The following is a 19,011-nucleotide window of genomic DNA, read 5'->3' as shown; positions in this document are numbered from 1 at the left end:
GTAGGAGGAAAAATGAAGCTCCATTCGATGTTTGTACAGCGCCAATTGCTGCAGTGGCAAAATACTCAAACTGCTAGCCAAAATTACCGACAGTCGAATTTTTACTAACAGTTTGAGTGCTTCGCCGTTGCATCAATTGGCGCTGTACGGATATTGAATGGGTTATTTATTCGATTGTTAGAAATTAATAATCAATGAACGCAGTACGTATAGTACGCACATATTTTCTTTGAATATAAGAAGAAGTCCCTTCCATTTTTTATCCGAGTCCCTCTCAAATAGTTGCATTCTTTGGGTCCGTAGTATGAGTATGATAGTGAGAAAAGTGATAAGTGAAAACGTCGCATCGTAAGGAAACGTGTTCGCGTAATTTTTAGGTTAGTTAATTTTATAGATAATTTTTGTTTCTCACAATTTTACGTTACAAGCGGCAACGTTAAATAGTATGTTAAATCACCGCGAAATCCAATACCGAAGTTTAAATGACTTCACGACAAAGATTCACCAAGAAATCGTGGACATTACGTCCGCTTTAAATTGGACGCTGGAGAGCATAGAAATTGATGTAAGCGCTGACTTGTATTATGTTGCGTATAATTAGAAGCTTTTGCTAATACATGCTACATTTGTAATCGTATATTTCCTCAGAATGATAATCGTCTAATATGTCCATATAATTCGTCTCACCGTATCGGAAAAGAAATGTTGGATCAACACTTGGAAGATTGTCAATGGAAAGAAGATGGCTATGATAAATGCCATGTACCACTGTCTGAACCAAATTTAGATGTATGTTCTCCTTTCTCTATAAAATTGGGTAAGTAATGTACTTGCTGAGGTCATTTAAAATAACTTTTAAACATATATCAGAAACAAGTCTAACATAATAGCCTTTGATTATAGATGCAGTTTTGCAAAATGGCATCATAGAAGAAGCTAGAAGAAAAGATCCTACAATGAGCATTGGTTAGTAAAGAAAAACAAAGCTTAAAATGTATCCTTAAATATTTTAAATTGCTCAATTTTTTCCAGACAGTTATCAATGTCATAGTTGGCACAAGCTCTATACATATATCCTTTTTCATGTTTTCTCTATTCTTTATTCTCTCTCTTTCTCTCTCTCCCTTCTCTCTCTGCGTATACGTAATATACGTGTAAACATATGTGTTAATGTTCACAATTAATGTGCAATAGTGTACAATTTTATGTTTCCTTATTTTATTTGTCTTTATAATGTATAAGTCAATTGAAAACCCACATTCTTAACACTGATAATAGGTTTGGGTGATCGGTTAATTCCACGAACATCTGATAGAATCTTCACAGATTTTACTCGCGATGAAAGGAAAGTATTATACGAATATGTGGTATCCCGTACAATTAAAGTGGATGTTGGGCATGACTTTACAGATAGCAACGCATTGTAAGTTGAAGAATTTCTTGTTCATCTATTAAAATGAAACTGTTGAATAAATTCATAATTTATTGCAGAGTCTGTAGAGATAAAGATAACAAACAGTTATCGTTTTTGGAGATACTGGTTCAAGAACGTAATTTAAAACGACGTAGGGCTAAACACAGAGGTGTTCATACCAATAAAAAGTCTCACATGGAAATCCTTAGAGAGATCATAGATCAACAAATGGAGTTGTACACCGATCACATCACGCAAGAACAACAAATTAATTGTGAAACGAAAGTTGTAGATCTCGTTAAAACTGAAAGTTCAAAGAAACATCTGGATGACACCGTGCAGAACACATCTTCGTCGTCTCCCACAGATTACCGTTACAACTGTCGTCAACTTTTTCTTAGGGATTCTCAGAATCATCACGGAGGTAACAATCACCGAAACGATCGTATTGAACCATCGCACCTATCTGCGTCCAAAGATCGACACGGGCGAGACAAGCATTTGCGAACTACAACAGAATCGCGAACCTCGACAGAATCACGAAAACCACAGACGCAACGTAAACATAAACGTTCTCGTTCCAGAGAACGCGATTACAGCAAGAAAAATAGACGAGAGTTCTCTGAAAAGGCTTACGTGAGAGATGTTAAAAAGTATGACAAATCCGGTGGATATAGCAACGACGGCTTATTTAAGCAAAACTGTGATTATTTGAAAAATGCGAAAAAGAGTCATTAGTATCCGTTGTCGCTGTCGCTTTTTGGCTTAATTAATTTGAAGAAGCTACTTACACAAATATGATTTCTGTGTGTGCGTTTACGCATTTTCACCTTGGCCATTTACGTCGTTTTGAAGAAATGCCCATGTAAATAACAGTTGTGAACATTGCAAGAACTACTAGTATCTTCATGTTGGATTAAGCTCATAAATTCGTAACGGAAGAATTTACTCTTTTACATAGAAAAATCTGACCAAAACCCAATCCTTTATAACTATTTACTGTATATACTTTATACTGTACGTTATGAAGTATACAAGTCATTTGATGAATAAGAGTCAAACAGCGCAATCTACGTGTAAATATACTTGGATTTGAACTACCCAGCATAGTATGTACATATTAAGTGGCTAGTAGTTTTAACGTTCAACCGTAGATAGCGTTCAAGTTTCTGACGCTACGAACTATATGTTTCGATTTAGCACCTAACCAAAGATTGGTTTTAATTCGGAGGGTGGTATTCGTTTCGAGTTAATACTTTGAATTAAATTCTGATTGTGGGTAATGTGCCTAAACGTTACGCAATGAACACGTTTGTAGAATCAGTTTTAAAATAAGAAAATGTATCGGTAAAGAAATTGATCTCTTGGCAAACATAGAATGGAACGGACAACAAGAAACAAAATAAAATCAAATTTGCCTTTTCAAATAGTTTTGTATATTAACCTTTGGTTCTTTCCGATTTGGTTACTAGTTGTTGCATACAATTTGGATTTAAATGTAAATGTAATTTGATTTGTTACATATGATACATAGAGTGAAATTTACTTTTCGGCGAATCCAGTCGATTAATCTGGTCATATCTGTTTGTCTTTTTCAGTACAGTAAGTACGTAAAGGATGTTTGCAATGCGATACTGCTGGTAATATTTGCGATACTATTGGTGTCTGACAGTTTGAAGTTATATTTGGGATATCTTGGAAATCTTGGTGGGAAGGTAATTACACAGTTAACCGCAATTATATTTTAAGCATTGTCTAGTTCTCAATGTGTTAATCATCAAGAGAGACAATGTTTGTTAGATTCCAGAATTGGCAGCTTGTTGGTTGATTTCACTATTGATACAACTCCCTTTGGAAATGTTCCTTGTTTTCAACCATAGAACATTGTTTGAACATAACAATATATTTGTCCATTATTTTATGATCGGTCTTCTTTTTCTTGAGATTGTTATGGGTGCAATCGCTTTGAAGAATTTGGCAGAGCTTCGTGCTAGAACATTTTATTTGGCGCAACTGTATAATGCACCTAGCAAGTATTAGTTTATTATGGAAGATCTTATTAATAAATTTTGATATTCCAAACGTCGCCAAAAAAGGCTACTATTGCGCATTCTTTCTGATAATTTTGTTTCATTGTTCTGTTTTTTGTTTACTTTTATTCTCGATGAACTGTATTTTTGTAGATTGCGCTAGTACATCGGATAATGTTAATAGCAATAACTCACATTTTCATCTTGTATTCCCAAGGTTATGGGTTTTATAAAACAATTGAATGATCGAAACATTTTTCCGCAGATTTGTCAAGTAAATTTCCATGTCTCTTAGAACAATATCGTGTTTGTCGGCATTGTCGGTCGTATTCAATGCACGCAAAAGTTGCAAGCGTGTGGGAACCATGCGAGAAAGAATCTGATATTTGGATAAAAGTAATCGAAAAAGTTAGACTTTCCTTTGACCGACTTCCATAATATTTGATAATCATAGTAAAAATTGTCTCGAGAATAATATTGAGTGCGCACTTACATCGAAAAGCTGTTGCGCCATCCAACCGTGGTACGGTTCTAGAGCCTCTTTGTAAGATGTTTTAAGGAACGCTACCAAATCTTCTGTCGGCGAAACTGTTTTACCGTCCTCGACAATTTTTTCGAAAAATAGTAAAATCATGTGCAATCCTCTGGAATAGGCACGTTAAGATTTTCTTTAAATCGAATCGATTCCGTCGTCAAAGCGACGTGTATTCTTTCCGCGGAAAATGCAAAGTGGAATTGCGCGTACCTAGTCAGCCATAATAGAGCATCCATAGCGACTAACTTGGTTTCGGTAGCTTTTTCAAATAGAATCATGTCCTGTAAGGTTACATTTTGCTCCGTATTAGTCGCGTACCGAGCTGCGAGCTTCTGCAATTAGATTGGAAGGAGTTACAGAGAAATCGGATCATCTTACGGTTGGTATGGTACTTTGTTGTGAAACGTGCTAGTAGAGATCATTCTTTTTCTCTTTCGTACTTTTGTTTGCTTCCGAATTTGCAGAAGTTTGCCAAAACTTACATCGATGTTGCCTTGAATATCATATTTGACGGGAGCAAAGACTTTGCCAAGTTTATCTGAAACATTAAGCGATCGATCGACCCGTTATGGTTCGAGCGTAACTGAGTCGCGACTTTTCGTGCAGGTTATGAAGTTCTGTTGCATCGAATAAGGATCGTACGTACCCACTATTCTGGCAACGCCACGTGCCGCAGCCAGAAATTCGACAGTGTTTATCTTCTGTTGAACAATTTCAGGGAACAATATTTTAATTTCACTGTCAACCGCATCCGTTGTTCCGGTTGTACTCGATACGGTAGACAGCATGATTAATTGTGGTTAGTAACAAGTGAGAGTAAGGTATCGATGGAATTTCAAGTATATAGATACGAGTATAGTTGTAGGTATAGGTGTACAATAGAAAAGAGGGATGCTGCCTATTCTTTTGGCTATTCGATGATGTCAGCAACGTATGTTGGTTCCTAGCCAGAATCCCGATTACTCAACGATTACCCCGATCGCGTCACGTCGCGCGCAGTTTCGAACAACGGTGTCGATTGAGAACATTGATATTATTAAAAATGACGATATCTAGGATTTTGATAAAGGTCCGTCACCATAGAGACTGGGTAAGTATTACGTGTGTGTGTGCACGTATACCGAGTATCGTAAGAAGACGATAACGTAACGATAGTAACGGCGATCGTAATGATAACGATGGCAATCGTAATAGTATCATGTTCTACGTGTCTATGTACCGAATGTACAGATTAACGCGATTCGACATAAACATATTATAATGGAACCGTGTTTTATCGTCTAGCGTCTAGTCAGCGTTTAATCACGGTACCCAGTTATCGCATTTATTAATTAGCTTGTACTGTTTGCTACGGCTACAGGATTATTATCACTGACAAAGCCTTCTTCTAGTACTTTCGAGTTTAAAGATTCGATACGTCGTACCTAAACCGGCGACGTATATGTATATTGCGCGTGCGCTCGATACAACAATTGTATTGGTATCGACGGATTTCGCAATATTCTCTCATTTTCCAAATCGTTAGCAACAAATAAATGTTTTACAAATTCAGCGTTCTCTTTTGCGTATCCGAATCTACGTAAATAATCGCGCACGTGTACAAGTTACATGTACCTATCGTGTATTGTAGATCGACGCGTACCAACGTATCGTCGTGCCGAGCTAGTCCAGCGTCACGCTAGCTAGTGAAATGATATTTACAAAAAATACCACATTTGCATTCATTGCAACGTTGTACAAAGTAGCTCCTGCCGCTCACACGCGCTTACGGTTCCATACACGCGTAACCACACAAGATGAAACGCATAGGATCGTAGTCGTCGCCGACCGATGATTTGGATATCAATTTCGCTGTCGATAAACGATAGCGAATGGTTTCGTGTAGCGATTTTCGAGTGGTACAAAGTGACAAAATGTGTTCTTTACAACAGCGTATTCGTAGAGAATGATTTCGCAAAATCATGGCGACTAACAGGCATGTTCGATTACTAGTTCCGAGTTCGATCAGGCTGAAGCGTTACCTCGTACAGGCACACGATACGTGAAAATTAACGCACTCGTGGTGTTTTTCACTGGTTTCGTGTTCGTCGAACGATTTCGAATCGTGCCAACGATGAGGGGGGATCGGCACGAAGCTTCAAAATGCTGTCGGTAGCGGATATCTGAGCACGTTGCCGGCCGAGTCTTCGGCAACGAGTGTGAGGGCGGCGAGAGAGTGGGGTGGAGCCGTCGGAACCAGAGCCTCCATAGGTGGTCGAGCCCCAGGGAATTGTCGAGATCCGCATACCATTCCGCCCGAGGTCTCCCTAAGTTCTATGACTCGTACTCCGAAACGCGATCTCACCACGTTCCTGCGATTAGACACAGAGATACGAACATTATTAGCAACGATAGTGGCGACAGTTGTGATAGTAGGCGGCGACTGCGACGGCTGCAACTGCTGCGACGGTTGCTGTGCGGCAGTAGTAACGATTTGGATTGGAAGAGCTTGGAAGGCGCTAGGGAGAGGGACAGGGAGAGGGAAAAGGCAAAAGGGCACAGGGAGTGGGAAAAGAAAAGAGATGGTATCGTCGTTCGCGCAAACTATGCACTTTCCAAACGATTGTGCTTGGACAAGTTTCGGGGAAAGGAACAGGACGACGAACGAGGAAGGAGGACAGGAAAAACGAAGTTGAAAGAAGAAAGTCTCGATACGTTTCGCTTTACCTTTTTCCATCGTATTCAATGTCGTAGAAGTGACGATTGGGAATGTTGTCCATCTCGTTGTTGAACCACCGATGATAGGCGAGAAAGGCCGCGCACGAGGTTGTCCAAAATGTTCGATCGGTTTGCGAATTAGTCGCGGTCTGTTCGATCGCGTGCACGGACTGCGCCTGCAGCAGGCTCTTGGAGAAGGATCTATTGAGTTCTGGACTAGCCGGCGCGGAGACGCGACCGAGTAACCGCGGAGGACTTTGGGAGGGCGAGGGTCGCGAGGTTTCCGAGAGCAACCGACTTCTCCGCGGGCTTGTCAATAGAGCGAACGGTTGTTGAACGGTAACGGTGATGCTCAGCGGTCTGCTCAACGCGACCGTCGTATGCTGAGGATCTTTCCGTAAAACGGGATTTCGGTTAAAGTCGATTCCAGCAGCACCGACGAACACGCGATCGACGTAGTCGAACCCGCGGCCCATTATGCCCTCGCGAGTATGACCGAGATCGAAAGTGTGACCGAGTTCGTGCAGAACCGAGCCGAGGGTGGTGGCGAAGCAGCCTCCGTGCGTGCCGCGGTAATTGCTGTCGTCCATTAGCTGTTCCGTATCGACGGCCGTCGCGTCCAGAAACCTTGTCAATACTTGGTTCATGCAGGTTGGCCAGGTGTGAAGACACGCCGACCCGAACAGAGCCAGTCCTCCGCCGCCGAGCGCCGCGTGGCCCTGCGTTCTCGCGAGCGTGTCCTCGTGCGTGCGAGGGTTCGGTGCGCCACGGTACCGAGTACACGACAGAAACGCTAGATATTTACGATGCTTCGAAGCCAACGGTCCGGTCATCAGTTCCCGCGCGATCAATTCCCAAAGTTCTCGTTGGCTCATCGCTCGTGCTTTGTCGACGTCTAGCATACTGTGCATCACCAGACATTCCGGCCCGTCCAAGTCCCTCTCCAGCTGAAAAGTTTTCCTCTCGTAACCCGCTTCCCTCAGTTTCTCAGCGGTGAGAGCCTGCAGGAGCCGAGCGCCGAGACCGATTCTGGTCGCTGCGCTTTCCGGTGATCGGTCTTCTCTACGAGGACCTTGAAAGTATCCGTCGTGACCGGCGCAGATCACGTAAACCGGCGTTACCCGTAATCTCGTCGTTCTCGGCTCGTGGATCAGAAGCAGCTTCTTCTTCCGTCCAGCTGCTTCTAGTTCCAATTTGTTCGGCCCTCGAGCCAATTCCACCACAGCGCGGAATTCGCCGGCTACGACCGGCCATTCGGTCGAACTTTGACTCTTGTGGTTTCTCACGACGATCGAGTTGCATCCTGCTCCCGTTACCCGGCCACGTATCAATGCTAAGCTGTAGCACAAACTCTCCCCGTCCATCAAATTCAGCACCGATATCTCCTCCGAATTTCCGTTTCGCGACGTCATGCGATGCTGATTCTCCCGTTCCTGGGACAATGCTCTGGCCCCCGAGCACCGATATATGTTTGCACGTTGCTCGCACCCCACGGTTTCTTCTCTATGCTCCCGATGCTCTCGGTGCAAATTCGGTACACTTGTGCCTGCTAGTACCTGCGAAATTGGACCACCTTTTACATAGTTTGTCAGAGATTTCTGTCTAATGCCGTTGTCGAAGGCGAAGGCAATGGCGATGGCAACGGCGTTGAAGATGGCGATGGCTACAGCGATAGCGATGGCGATGGCGATGCCGTTGCCGATGGCGATGTCAGTCGGTGGTGGTCTGAAATGTGCTTTAGAGTGATGGAGGAATGTGCTCGGGAATGATATTGGATGATGCCAATGGATTCCAATGACAATTTCCAATTGCAGTATTGCCAGCGCGCTTTGAGTCCGCCTCCACCTCTTTGCAGCACATTTCACACCACCGTTGATGGCAGTAGCGATGGCGATGGCGATGGCGATGGCCGTGATAGGAGCTACGACGATGGCGACGATTAGGCCGACGACGTTAACGCTGTCAATGATTTCGATGAAAGTAATAACCATTTTTTACAATTCGAATTCGATTAGTCGCAGAATTTAAATTACGAAACTGTACTAGTGGTTCCCGCAATCACCGCGATGCGGGCAGTTATCCCACGAGGTGCTGCCATCCCGCGGCGAATTACAACAACTGCGAATCAAGTAGAATAATCTTCCAAGTCCGGCTTCTTTCCGTTCGAGTTTCAACCGTTTTGATCACGAGACTACATACTGTACCGTACAATGTTAACAAGCCAGTTGTCGTAGAGTCGAACGGCGAACACAAAAGAATCGATAATTACTGACTGTACCGTGTGTTTATACTGCCGATAATAACTTTGTTGAATCGAAGATCCGCGAAAAAAACGTGGATCATGAGAATATTCCATGACCTTCTTCGATGGCCATGACACGACACGACACGACACAACACGACACGACACGACACGACGAGGTACGGCACGACACGTCGCGACGCGAGACGTCACGGTACAGTACGGTATGACACAGTACTGGACAGTCCGAGACAGGGGTTTTCATGGACATGTACGCAAGTACGTTTCTCAAGAGAATCGTACCTGCTAAGTGCGATGAAAGAGAATAATTATAAATTCGACGAGTTTGTAGTTGCGATACCGACCTGAAGACTTACCATTTTGACAAAATCGTGATGAAACGGTCGATGTGGACGTTACAAAGGAGAGAAGAAGGAAAGAGTTGAACGATAGTTTTCAGCCGGCTCCAGACATGCGGGGAGGGAGACTGTGGCGCCCAAGCGACGACGAACGGCGGGTTGCAGTACTATGGCGTCGCTGCAGCGGCGCCGATGCGCTGTCGAGGTGCGTCGAGCCGCGCATCCGCACTTGTATAATTTCTTCCCCTTCTTTTTCTTTACTCTTTACTCTTAACTCTTTACTCTTTACTCTTTACTCTTTGCTCTTCACTCCTTTACTCTTTTCTCTTTTCTGTTCATTCTTTAGTCGCCGCACCGCACTCTCCGCTCTGGAATTGAAATTTCCAACGATACCGTCAGCAATGTTGAGAAACTGGGTAAACGGACAAAATGCCTTTCGATCGTTGCGATACATCGCACGGACAGCAACATTATTTTATCGTGCGGGTGCAAGTTCGTCGCCGAGTTGGAAATCCGTGGACGAAAGACCCTGTGACCTACTTGTTTGCGAAGGTTACACGAGAAACGGTTTGCATTTTCATAAGTTCACAATACGGTACGATACCACTATTTGCGATTCGATTCGTAGTTAACCTTATCGATGACAACGTTACAGTTTCATCTGGAAGCATTGGACGACAGACTCGCGGAATACTTTCACCTTGTATTACGCTCAAATATTATAAGCAGGCTGAGGCGGTCCGGAGAATGCGTATACAAGATGTAATAATGGCAGAGCGGCGTCGATGAGAAAAGTGTTCGTTGAGGGGTGTTTCGAGGGTTCTCGAAGCTCCGCGGTAGGTCAATCGAAAAGTTGACGCAAATTGCGAACGCTTGTCGCAACAAGTACAGAAAGAAGTGTTGCCGATCGATACGGAAGCGGTAGTTTACCGAAAGAAAAATCCGATGCTCCTTCTCACAAAGGACGCCCGATTTGTGCGACGCGAATACAACTGTCATGATCGAACGATCGAACGCTGCCGAAGGGAAAAAGCGATATCCATGATCGATACGGTGCACGTCTCTCGGTTTTCTCCCTTTCTCCTTCCTTGTGCGCGTTACCGAGAAAGTCGTACAACGGAAGATACGCGGCAGCGACGAGCTGGGTATCGGTGAAAATCGAGTGAATCGGGGGAAACGAGAGAAGCTGCCTTCGGAACGGTCAGAAAGAAAATAGAGACGGATATCGTCGTAACATCTCGCATCTTATGCTGCACTGCATTAGGCCGCGACTAAAATTCCTTGGAATCCGAATCTCTAATAATCTCGAACCAATTGGAACGAGCACGATATTGTAAAAGCAACGAACGCATTGGGACGACGATGTACTTGCGCATATGCAAGACGTGGAGCAAGACGAAAAGTTTCTCGGTGTAAGATTCGTTTAACCGTGGGGTTAGCGACCGTGAAAGTGCTTTCATGTAAAAGTAGAACGACAGTTTTTCAAAATCGTTGCGACGATTGCGTGCGCCCACAACCGACCTACTTGATGGCCGGTCGTTGCTCCGTACCTCGGTTTTCTCGATCGGTTTTCTCGATCGCCTCGAACCCTTGCTCGTCCTCGAACGAACACGCTCGCATACCTGCCGTCGAAGCTAGCATAATTTTTTTTACCCTTTTCGTTGTCGGACAGAGGTTTCATTTTGTTTCGTTCCAGGTTTACTCGTATGTCTTATGATTACAATACATTTTAATCTGTTAGAATAGAATCTAGTTCGAGGGCTCGTATCGGAACAAATTCGAGTACAAGTACGCGTACGCGAACAAACAACGAACGATCAAGTTTTCCAGCGAAAAACTGGGTCACGAGAAAAAGCAAGACTCGATTGGCTTCCTTTTTCGATATACCATCATATACATTCGCAATACGTGGCATGGTACGCGACAGATTCGCGTCTATATACTAATGTTCGCATACTATTATCATTTCTTTGTATTCAGAGGGTGAGAACAATGAAAAGAGGCCGATAAAAGTAGATGGAAGGATGGATGAATAGATGGACGGATAGAGAAAAAGAGAGAGAGAGAGAGAGTGAGAGGGGAGAGGAAGGAGTGAGAGCGACAGAGTGTCGAACGATAAGGCGAAAAGACACGAAAGAAAGCGAGACTACGAAGGTAAGCCGGGAGAACGAACCACATCGGAGAGAGTAGGCCAATGCCAGTGTCAGCGACATGGCTAGTAAGTGTCTGTCGGCAAACCTGATCGTGAAAACAGAGAAACGGGTTGCACCGATTACATTTGTCTCCTCGTGTTTCATTTTAGCTCGTTTCTTTCCATTTCCTTTCACGTTTTTGACTCTCTCTCTCTCTCTCTCTCTCTTTCTCTCTCTCTCTCTCTTCTGTTTTCTTTTTTCCGTTTCTTAAAATTTTTGTGGTCGCGGCCATTACTCTTTTGGATATGGTTCCTTTCTCAAATCGAAAATTTGTTATATTGTAAAATGTAGCAAGATCTACGTAGCCAACGTATGATGGATCGTGTACAGTTTCTAGATTGGTTTCGATCGTTTACGAGCAACACGCAAACAAACGAGCATACGCGATGACACGGTGGGAGGATTATGTGGATCATTGCCACGCACAATTCACGATAAATATGCAACGATAGAATCATGGGATGACGACGTCCTATCGATGTTGCGAATAAAAGTTGTTTCTCGGCCGAGCAATCGACACGTACATGGAATGGAAAAATTCTGAGAGAAGAGATCCATGTACCCGGTTAGTTTTTGCCTCGGTCGTAGGGTGTTTGCGTAGGTAGATCCATTACGATGGTTATCCGAACGGCGATGAAATTAAGAAGACCCGTACGTATGGTCGAGTGTCTGCTTCATCTCCGAATCGTATTTGCTTTTGCGTACCGAAGACAAGTAGAAGAAAGAGGGAGAAAAAAAGAGAGAGCGTAGTCGAGTTCCCTTTGCTTGATTGTAATTTTGAATTCTGGATTCTAGATTCGGGATTCACGCGTATCAAGTACAAATTGGATGGATGACGGTGTGCGGTCGCGCGCGCGCAGGTGCCACTGCCAGCAGAAGCGTGAGCGGGAGCGGGAGCGGAGCGTCGACGCTAACGCGTCAACTACACCGCGTTAATCGGTAACGAGTAGAAGGAAGAAAATCGATTCGCATACAAGAATACCGTGTGTGGAATTCAAGATCGAGAAGTTACGCAGCTTGCGACATACCAGCAAATGGTTTTGTAACGATTTTACCATTGAGTCGCGTGACACGTAGACCCGATGAAGAAACACGTTATTCATAATTGAAATCGATGCGGTGCAATGCGATCGCAGACAATGCTTTTTAATCGTCCACGTTCAGTAGCCTGCAGGTGGAGACACATACGCTTGCAAACTCGATCGAACTCGAACAGAACAGAAAGGTCGACGAACTGGGTAACGCGCGTAACCAACGAAGACGCGGGAGCCGATAAAACGGAAGAAGGACTCGATCCGGTGGAAATCCGTGCGAACGTACCACTTTCGAAGGAGAGGAGGAGGAAACGGGAGAAACGAACGTCGAGGCGATGGTCGAGCACCGAAACCGAACTAGCCGACGAACCACTCGCAAAACGATCCCATCGAGCGAGGATTACTCGTACGGCCGTCGAACCAAGAGTTCTGGCGACAGAAACTTCCAGTCACGTTGCCTCTAAATAACCCGTGTTTCACTTTCGGCGCCCGAACAGTAAAATTCTTTCGCGTGTTCGAGACGATGGCGTGTTCGCGTCGTGTCAAGGACAACGCGTCTATCATCGCGATACTTTCCTGAGAGTCAAGAAAATCACCTCCACTCTGATATATGCGTTGCGAATGATGCGCGAGACGTTCATCCTGCGAACTTTCGATCAACGCCCCGTTTCCCTCTTCAGCTCGAGCTACGCTATTCTACGAAACCTATCGGCACGTAAACGCGGCGTACACAGGTATATCGTACGCGCGCGTAATAATAGATCAATCGTACCTATGCGCTCGCCGCGCGTTCTTTTCTTATCTGTCCGGGGAATGCATTTCAGAGGGTGGGTTTGCGCGGCGAAAGAATCGGGAGGGAAAGGAAATGGAAAGGAGAAGAAGAAGTCAGACGAAACGACGGAAACAGAGAGAGAGAGAGAGACCGAGTCGGTGATAATCGGATGCAAAGTGTGGGAGGGAGGAGAGGGACGAAGGATGGGAACGGGAACGAGAATGGGGACGGGGATGGAGACGGTGACGGAGACGGAGACTGGGACGGGGACGGGGAGGGGAAGGGCGACGGCGGCGGCATTCGTCGGTGAAAAGTTTAACGTTCGTTCGTCCTGGTGGCGATCGTGGAGAATTAGGCCGACGGGGTCTGTCGCCGATGTCCTTGACATGCTGAAAGTGAGACCCAGCCTGCGCGTGCTAACTTTAATTTCTTACGCAATCGATCGTAGGTGTACCATCGCAAACTCGAAAACTTGTGCTGGCATCGGTACCGGTGTTTGGCTGCGATTTCCGTAGAGTCTTGAGTGCGGTGTGCAGAGTCTAGAGTCTAGAGTCTAGAGAAATCGATGCGTCGATAGTAAATTGTCCGAGCCGTACGCGCGTCTAGCCGGGCGATCTACCCGCGTCGGACTATCCTACGCGTTCTATTCGTAAACGAAAATACGTTCCCGACGTCGACGTTCGAAATCCGCGTCCCTGCAACGTAGGTAAGCAAAGATACTGGTGTTAGAATTTTGGAACCAAAGGGTGGAATCGTTTGAAAAGTTGCCACTGGATGCACGCGTGTGCCTGGCTGCGTGCCCGAGTGCCCGAGTGCCCGAGTGCCCGAGTTTCTAGGGATACCGATACGCCGCAGGTGGTCCAACCGCGCGGCACACGATACGTGTTACACGGCGCCAGACTTCATGGCGTATTCCACCGCGACGCGTGGTTCCCTCGTCCTTTCGCGTTTAGATTACGCTTCCCGGTCAAGGCGGCGGGCTTTTTCCCGCCGTTAACCCTTACGTCGGTCGGTTTGTCTCGCGAAGATTTCGCGCGGTCGTTGTAGGACGCCGGACAGCTGACAGCTGGAAAAAACGAAGGGGGACAGACTCGAACGAGGGAAACGCTTTCCAGTATAACCGTGTCGCAGAAAATGGTTCGTATAGTTCCCAATGATTTTTTTTTTTCGTCGGAAGAAATCGAACGAAAGTATCGTGTCCGACGTTACAAGCTCTCGCAATACTCGGTGGGTAGGCACGCGTTCGAAATAGTTTTCCACTTACTTAAAAACCATGCCGTCGAATTCGCCGGATTTATGACGAAAAAGCCCCGCGGGCGTGAAAGCGGACTCTCTAAAGGCAAATGGTCCGAGTTAGATTTTTGATAGAATCGTGTTAGTTGAAACGAAATCGATGCCGAGGGACGAGAGATTGGAACGAGAGACGGGAGACGGGAGACTAGAGATTGGAACGAGGGACGCGGGAAAACAGTCTGTCCGTACTCTATGGACGATCAAGGACGCAAGATGGTTCATCGGCCGATCAAATGCGATTTCATCGTAGCTGTCTCGGATTAGACGTATAATGGTATTGGGCGAGTCAAATATTTCGAGAAAGCAGAGAAACGCGGCAAAGAAGGAGGATGCAACCGTATTCCATTACAATATTAGTTTCGATTTATCGTCGCGTTCGTAGAATCGACCCGAATAAGCGTCGACGCGTCCATAGACGCGTGCGTCCATCGATACGTGACCTCTGTTTCTTATCAGTGGGTGCGTTCGCATCCGCGTCTGCGTCTGCGTCTGCGTCTGCGTCTGCATCTACGTCCGCGTCTGCGTCCGCGTCTGCGTTCACGCGCGATAGAGGAAACAACGTTTCGTGTGTCTCGTAAACTCGATCTTCCCGACGATTTTCAAGATACAACGATTGCGTCTCGCGTCTACGTTCTCGGACAGATAGAGCCTGCGATAAACACGGCGACGATTCTGTCGTGTTTCTGACACGTTGGCTACACGCGTTGAAAGTCTGCTTTCGCAGAGACTCGCTTCGTCGTGGGTTTTCGGATTTCTACTCGGGCATCGCGCGATCCAACGAAATACGTTCGAGCAGCGGGATACGAGTGTATATCGTTGGGACACGTTAGTTGTTACCATACATTACCGATAAGAGATCGATCGGCATCTTCAATATTGGGAGAATAAATCGAAATCGGTGAAACGTATAAATGGTCGAGGATTCGCGTGAGCCGAGCAGGGATAATGGTATTTCCGAATGCAGCATGGTTTCCATACAGGCCCCTGGGGAACAGGGGGCACGATACAAATTTTCCGGGGAGATCTCGCCGGACAGTGATTGGTTTCGGATCGGTCGCCAGATTGTTCGAGGTCGTGTCCACAGCAGGGAGGTGTCGGTCTTCCGCAATTCGACATTTAGCCTTTCGTCGATGAACAAACGGCCGTCGAATCGATCCGAACGCTTCCCGATTAGATTCGGTACCTTGGGTTAGGTCGGAGTCGGACGGTGTACGAAACGGTCCTCTTACAGCGTTAAGTGCCGGGGCAACGGTAAAACCGTCTTTGCTTCGAGTCGGATGGCGCGGCCAGGCGCGGCTCCCCGCCGCGGACGCGATATAGGTACTCGACGCTGCGATGCCAAAAACTGACTTGGACTTGTACGATTTTGACGGCCGAAATATCTTTTTTCCGAATCTGCGCCACGTATTAGCGTAATTTGTCTTCGAAACAGTCGAACCTCGACAAAATTGGCAGACGGCTGACTTCGCAGAACTTGACCTGCATTAACGCGGCACGCTCGATGACACGGACGGCGGAGCTACGCCCCTCGCGATTCGTCGCTTTGAACGCAGAATGGAGCGCGCTCTTCGCGCCGGCAATGAGCGCGCGATCGAAAAAGCCGAATATCGGCCGCCGCGTATCGTCGTCTCTGTATCGACCGACCACCGGCATATCTCTCTCTGCTTCGTCGCGTGTGTTGTATAATCCCCGAACGGTTGCTATATCGGTCCGAGTCCGAAGCCAAATTTCGAGATTCGGGTTTACGGAGACGTAGCCGAGGCTGGATCCGCAACGGCATTAGCAACGGTAACGAAAGAAAAAGCGGTTCGATGGAACGCGTTGCGTAATACCGAAGCAACGAATTTCGAAAGCACGAATAGGAACGAGCACGAACTCGAGATTTCGCGTTCGTGTTCCCATCGTGTAACCATCGGGGACCATTAATCCTCGCGAAAGCACCGACTACCGACCACCGACGAGTCTCGAAGAGAAACACAAAGTCTTGTTCATTTGACGAAGGAAAGTCGCGCGCGAATCGAATCCAGAGTAATTCGGCCTATCGCTCGATTGCTCGATTGCTCGATTCCTCGATTGCCCGACGCACTCTCGAAACGAGGTTATAACCAAGGTTACCAAACGGACACTACCCAAATACCCAGATACATACGATTACGGTAGACGGGTTCGTTTTATTTCGCGCTGTCCCAATGGGCTCCGGATACCGAGACCGAGACCGGGACCGAGACCGAGACCGAGACAGAGATCGAGATCGAGATCGAGACCAAAACGATTCGGGGGATCGAATCTCTTCTCGGTTAAGCTCGCTGTAAGAAACACGCTGGGGTTGTCGGGACACCCTTTTTAAGATTCGGCAGAATAGTATCTCGTATCTATCGTCCGCTGGCTTATCCGACGGCAATGCGATTATCGGTTACTGTGGCACCCGAGGCTACCGTAGCCAACGGCGTGTGTACATCGTACGAATGTGTTAACTATGCGTGCAAAAAAGGGCAAACAAGTTGTCCGCTCACTTCTTTCTTTCAACTCGACTCCCCTCACCCACCTACACGCGCTCTTTCCCTCCGAGGCACACGCGCGCCCGAGCTCTTTTTTCCTTTTCGTATGTTGCACCGTTCGTCGCGAGAATGTCATCCGTTTGAAAGTATCTGTCGAAGCGAATACAAATTTCGTGTACACGCGTACGCGATAGATTATGGTAAAGGATATGACAAGGAATAGGTTCAGCGTATACGTGCAGCGGTAGCTGGATAGCGCGACAGCGACGTGGAAACGGCAGAATATTCCGAGGAAATACGGGGGGGTTAGTGTTGGTTCGGTTGCTATCGGGGGTAGTCGCGAATGGAAAAGGAACGTCGCGTTCGAGGACGGTAACGATATTTCAAAGAGAAGAAAAGGCCTATGACCCGTGCGTATTACGGTTTACGTTGAGAGTGACAGTGATTCTATATCTGTCGCCACGGTGACGTAATTACGATTGGCCTCTCATGGTCGCGCGACACGGTATTTCTCTCTCGTAGAGAATTCGATTATCTTCGACGAGGTCCAGAGAGAAACGAATTTCTCGCGCGCCGCCTAGCCGGTTAACGATTGCAACTGGCAACAAGGCGTTAAAGATGTTCTTCCGATCGGCTCTCCATCGCCCATCACCCATCCATCCGTTAGCCGTCGGCTATTCCTCGCGCCCTACGTCCTATTTCTTGCGAGATACGCGTGCTCGGTCGTTCGATTTCAGCGATCGTTTACTGTTCTTCGGCGACGCGGTATCGTAGCGGCGGATACGCGTCGCGACAGAATCGTATAAATTTTCAGCTTCGAAATTTAACGCCAACGACGCGACACGAGAGCTCGTTTCTTCGGCTGACGAGGAACACCGAAAACTGACTACGAACGATGATGACTACGACGAGCCGCGCGCGGCGCGCATCGATGGCGAGCGAGCTCTTCGGTATAAGAGTGTTTGTTACCATTCGGAGAGACCGATGCGTTGCGTTGCGTATCTCGTTATGTGTCTGTGCCGTATTTCTGCGTTTCCTATTCGTTTCGGATTACGTTTGCTCGTTTCCATCTATTCCGTCTATCCCATTTCGATGGTTTTGCGAATTACGAATCCCACACGTGTATCGGAACGGCACAAAAAAACGCGCACGCGTCGACCGGGAACAAATCGTACGATTTTCAATTCAATCGCCGCCCTTTGTCGTTCCACGGCCATCCCGCTCCGCCGAATGTTCACGCCCCCTCCGAGTCTTCTTCCGTCATTTTTTGCAATCGCTCGTTTCGGAGCCCGCGTGCTCGCATCCCCCGATTCGCTAACAAGCGAGCCGTACCGCGACAACTATTTCGTCCACTTGCCACTCGTCACTCCCCGCGCTCTCCAGATACAACGCCGGTCAATGTCCTCTCTCGTTGGTTCGGGTTATGCGAACCGAAAGGTAAGATCGAGTACGCAGTACGTCGCATACCGAACGATCGGTCTAGTCCGAACGACCAGTCACAGGAACGGATCGATGAGATTTCGGGATCGGTTGATTTTCAATTTCGTCGAAGAAGATTTTTGCGCAAATAAATCGCCTACCAAGAGTCTCTGCAAAAGCCACGTTTGTTATTAACGACATCATCGCCGACAACTGTACCTATTGAAAAACTCTAGCCCTGTGCGACACGCTCGCGGTCCAATCCATCCGTTTGTCCCGTTGGCTCTTTCGTCGAAGGATACCGAATAGTTTGATCGTAAAATGATATCGAAAAAAGATTGCCGCGCTCGCGTTAAAGCAGGAAAAAGTTTGCGCTCGGGTCTCGGCGCTCGGCCATCGGTATACGAGGACTCGATTAGCGATTAATACGCGCCTGATACCGAGAACTCGGACTCGGACTCGAACTCGCGCGCGTTTCCTCGCGAGATATCAGCCAGCCAATTCCTGCTAGTCTATTAAACGCATT

At 46.6% G+C, this 19,011-nt stretch overlaps 4 protein-coding genes and 1 long non-coding RNA gene across 15 annotated transcripts; 3 read left to right on the top strand and 2 right to left on the bottom strand.

Moving 5' to 3' along the window:
* Window positions 1-185: 185 nt before the first annotated feature.
* LOC144478736 (U11/U12 small nuclear ribonucleoprotein 48 kDa protein) lies at window positions 186-2,152 on the top strand. Its single transcript, XM_078196930.1, has 5 exons — window positions 186-565; window positions 649-817; window positions 904-966; window positions 1,279-1,423; window positions 1,492-2,152. Exons 1-5 carry the CDS (start codon window positions 446-448, stop codon window positions 2,150-2,152), a joined length of 1,158 nt encoding a protein of 385 aa, XP_078053056.1. The 5' UTR covers window positions 186-445.
* Window positions 2,153-2,784: 632 nt separating this feature from the next.
* On the top strand, window positions 2,785-4,983 carry LOC144478739 (transmembrane protein 17B). Of its 6 annotated transcripts, none has more exons than XR_013495398.1 (5): window positions 2,786-2,918; window positions 3,013-3,129; window positions 4,586-4,617; window positions 4,698-4,778; window positions 4,845-4,983. XR_013495398.1 is itself a non-coding variant. In XM_078196936.1 (3 exons), exons 1-3 carry the CDS (start codon window positions 2,793-2,795, stop codon window positions 4,610-4,612), a joined length of 264 nt encoding a protein of 87 aa, XP_078053062.1. In that variant the 5' UTR covers window positions 2,785-2,792; the 3' UTR covers window positions 4,613-4,731. The 6 variants fall into 6 exon arrangements, 2 of the variants coding, with proteins under 2 accessions (XP_078053062.1, XP_078053061.1); XR_013495399.1 differs by having other exon boundaries at window positions 4,839-4,972; XR_013495396.1 differs by having other exon boundaries at window positions 4,586-4,778.
* Window positions 3,265-4,767, bottom strand: LOC144478737 (pleckstrin homology domain-containing family A member 8). 3 transcript variants are annotated; one of them, XM_078196932.1, is made up of 6 exons: window positions 4,626-4,767; window positions 4,420-4,517; window positions 4,190-4,311; window positions 3,938-4,088; window positions 3,640-3,823; window positions 3,265-3,404 (listed from the first exon to the last, which is right to left on the bottom strand). In XM_078196932.1, the coding sequence occupies exons 1-5, from the start codon at window positions 4,765-4,767 to the stop codon at window positions 3,644-3,646; spliced, it is 693 nt and encodes a 230-aa protein (XP_078053058.1). In that variant the 3' UTR covers window positions 3,265-3,404; window positions 3,640-3,643. The 3 variants fall into 3 exon arrangements, with proteins under 3 accessions (XP_078053058.1, XP_078053057.1, XP_078053059.1); XM_078196931.1 differs by lacking the exon at window positions 3,265-3,404 and having other exon boundaries at window positions 3,634-3,823; XM_078196933.1 differs by lacking the exon at window positions 3,265-3,404 and having other exon boundaries at window positions 3,634-3,823; window positions 4,462-4,517.
* A 1,128-nt stretch (window positions 4,984-6,111) lies between the features above and the next one.
* Window positions 6,112-9,436, bottom strand: LOC144478735 (uncharacterized). Of its 4 annotated transcripts, XM_078196925.1 has the most exons (4): window positions 8,876-9,276; window positions 8,715-8,794; window positions 6,686-8,232; window positions 6,112-6,330 (listed from the first exon to the last, which is right to left on the bottom strand). In XM_078196925.1, the coding sequence occupies exons 1-4, from the start codon at window positions 9,030-9,032 to the stop codon at window positions 6,117-6,119; spliced, it is 1,998 nt and encodes a 665-aa protein (XP_078053051.1). In that variant the 5' UTR covers window positions 9,033-9,276; the 3' UTR covers window positions 6,112-6,116. The 4 variants fall into 4 exon arrangements, with proteins under 4 accessions (XP_078053051.1, XP_078053052.1, XP_078053053.1 ...); XM_078196926.1 differs by lacking the exons at window positions 8,715-8,794; window positions 8,876-9,276 and adding an exon at window positions 9,284-9,436; XM_078196927.1 differs by lacking the exons at window positions 8,715-8,794; window positions 8,876-9,276 and adding an exon at window positions 9,296-9,436.
* Window positions 9,437-9,468: 32 nt separating this feature from the next.
* On the top strand, window positions 9,469-12,420 carry LOC144478744 (uncharacterized). Its single transcript, XR_013495401.1, has 3 exons — window positions 9,469-9,844; window positions 9,933-10,113; window positions 12,265-12,420. It is a non-coding gene; the product is annotated as an uncharacterized LOC144478744 (long non-coding RNA).
* Window positions 12,421-19,011: the final 6,591 nt, after the last annotated feature.

This window comes from Augochlora pura, chromosome 3 (genome assembly GCF_028453695.1).
Source record: "Augochlora pura isolate Apur16 chromosome 3, APUR_v2.2.1, whole genome shotgun sequence".
In the NCBI taxonomy this organism is placed as follows: domain Eukaryota; kingdom Metazoa; phylum Arthropoda; class Insecta; order Hymenoptera; family Halictidae; genus Augochlora; species Augochlora pura.
Note: the sequence above shows the minus strand (reverse complement) of the source record. Positions and strands in the feature narration are given on the sequence as shown.

Excerpts from the sequence above, each read along its gene's own strand:
- LOC144478736 (XM_078196930.1), top strand. The coding sequence starts at position 446 with ATGTTAAATCACCGCGAAATCCAATACCGAAGTTTAAATGACTTCACG. Across the intron at positions 566-648 it reads TGGAGAGCATAGAAATTGAT|AATGATAATCGTCTAATATG; the intron begins GTAAGCGCTGAC and ends ATATTTCCTCAG. Across the intron at positions 967-1,278 it reads AGATCCTACAATGAGCATTG|GTTTGGGTGATCGGTTAATT; the intron begins GTTAGTAAAGAA and ends CACTGATAATAG.
- LOC144478739 (XM_078196935.1), top strand. The coding sequence starts at position 2,793 with ATGGAACGGACAACAAGAAACAAAATAAAATCAAATTTGCCTTTTCAA. Across the intron at positions 2,913-3,012 it reads CATACAATTTGGATTTAAAT|TACAGTAAGTACGTAAAGGA; the intron begins GTAAATGTAATT and ends TGTCTTTTTCAG. Across the intron at positions 3,130-3,214 it reads TTGGAAATCTTGGTGGGAAG|ATTCCAGAATTGGCAGCTTG; the intron begins GTAATTACACAG and ends AATGTTTGTTAG.
- LOC144478737 (XM_078196932.1), bottom strand. The coding sequence starts at position 4,767 with ATGCTGTCTACCGTATCGAGTACAACCGGAACAACGGATGCGGTTGAC. Across the intron at positions 4,312-4,419 it reads AAATTCGGAAGCAAACAAAA|AAGCTCGCAGCTCGGTACGC; the intron begins GTACGAAAGAGA and ends ATCTAATTGCAG. Across the intron at positions 4,089-4,189 it reads GCTCTATTATGGCTGACTAG|AGGATTGCACATGATTTTAC; the intron begins GTACGCGCAATT and ends TGCCTATTCCAG.
- LOC144478735 (XM_078196925.1), bottom strand. The coding sequence starts at position 9,032 with ATGGAATATTCTCATGATCCACGTTTTTTTCGCGGATCTTCGATTCAA. Across the intron at positions 8,795-8,875 it reads TGTTAACATTGTACGGTACA|TTGTTGTAATTCGCCGCGGG; the intron begins GTATGTAGTCTC and ends CTTGATTCGCAG. Across the intron at positions 6,331-6,685 it reads ATTGAATACGATGGAAAAAG|GAACGTGGTGAGATCGCGTT; the intron begins GTAAAGCGAAAC and ends GTCTAATCGCAG.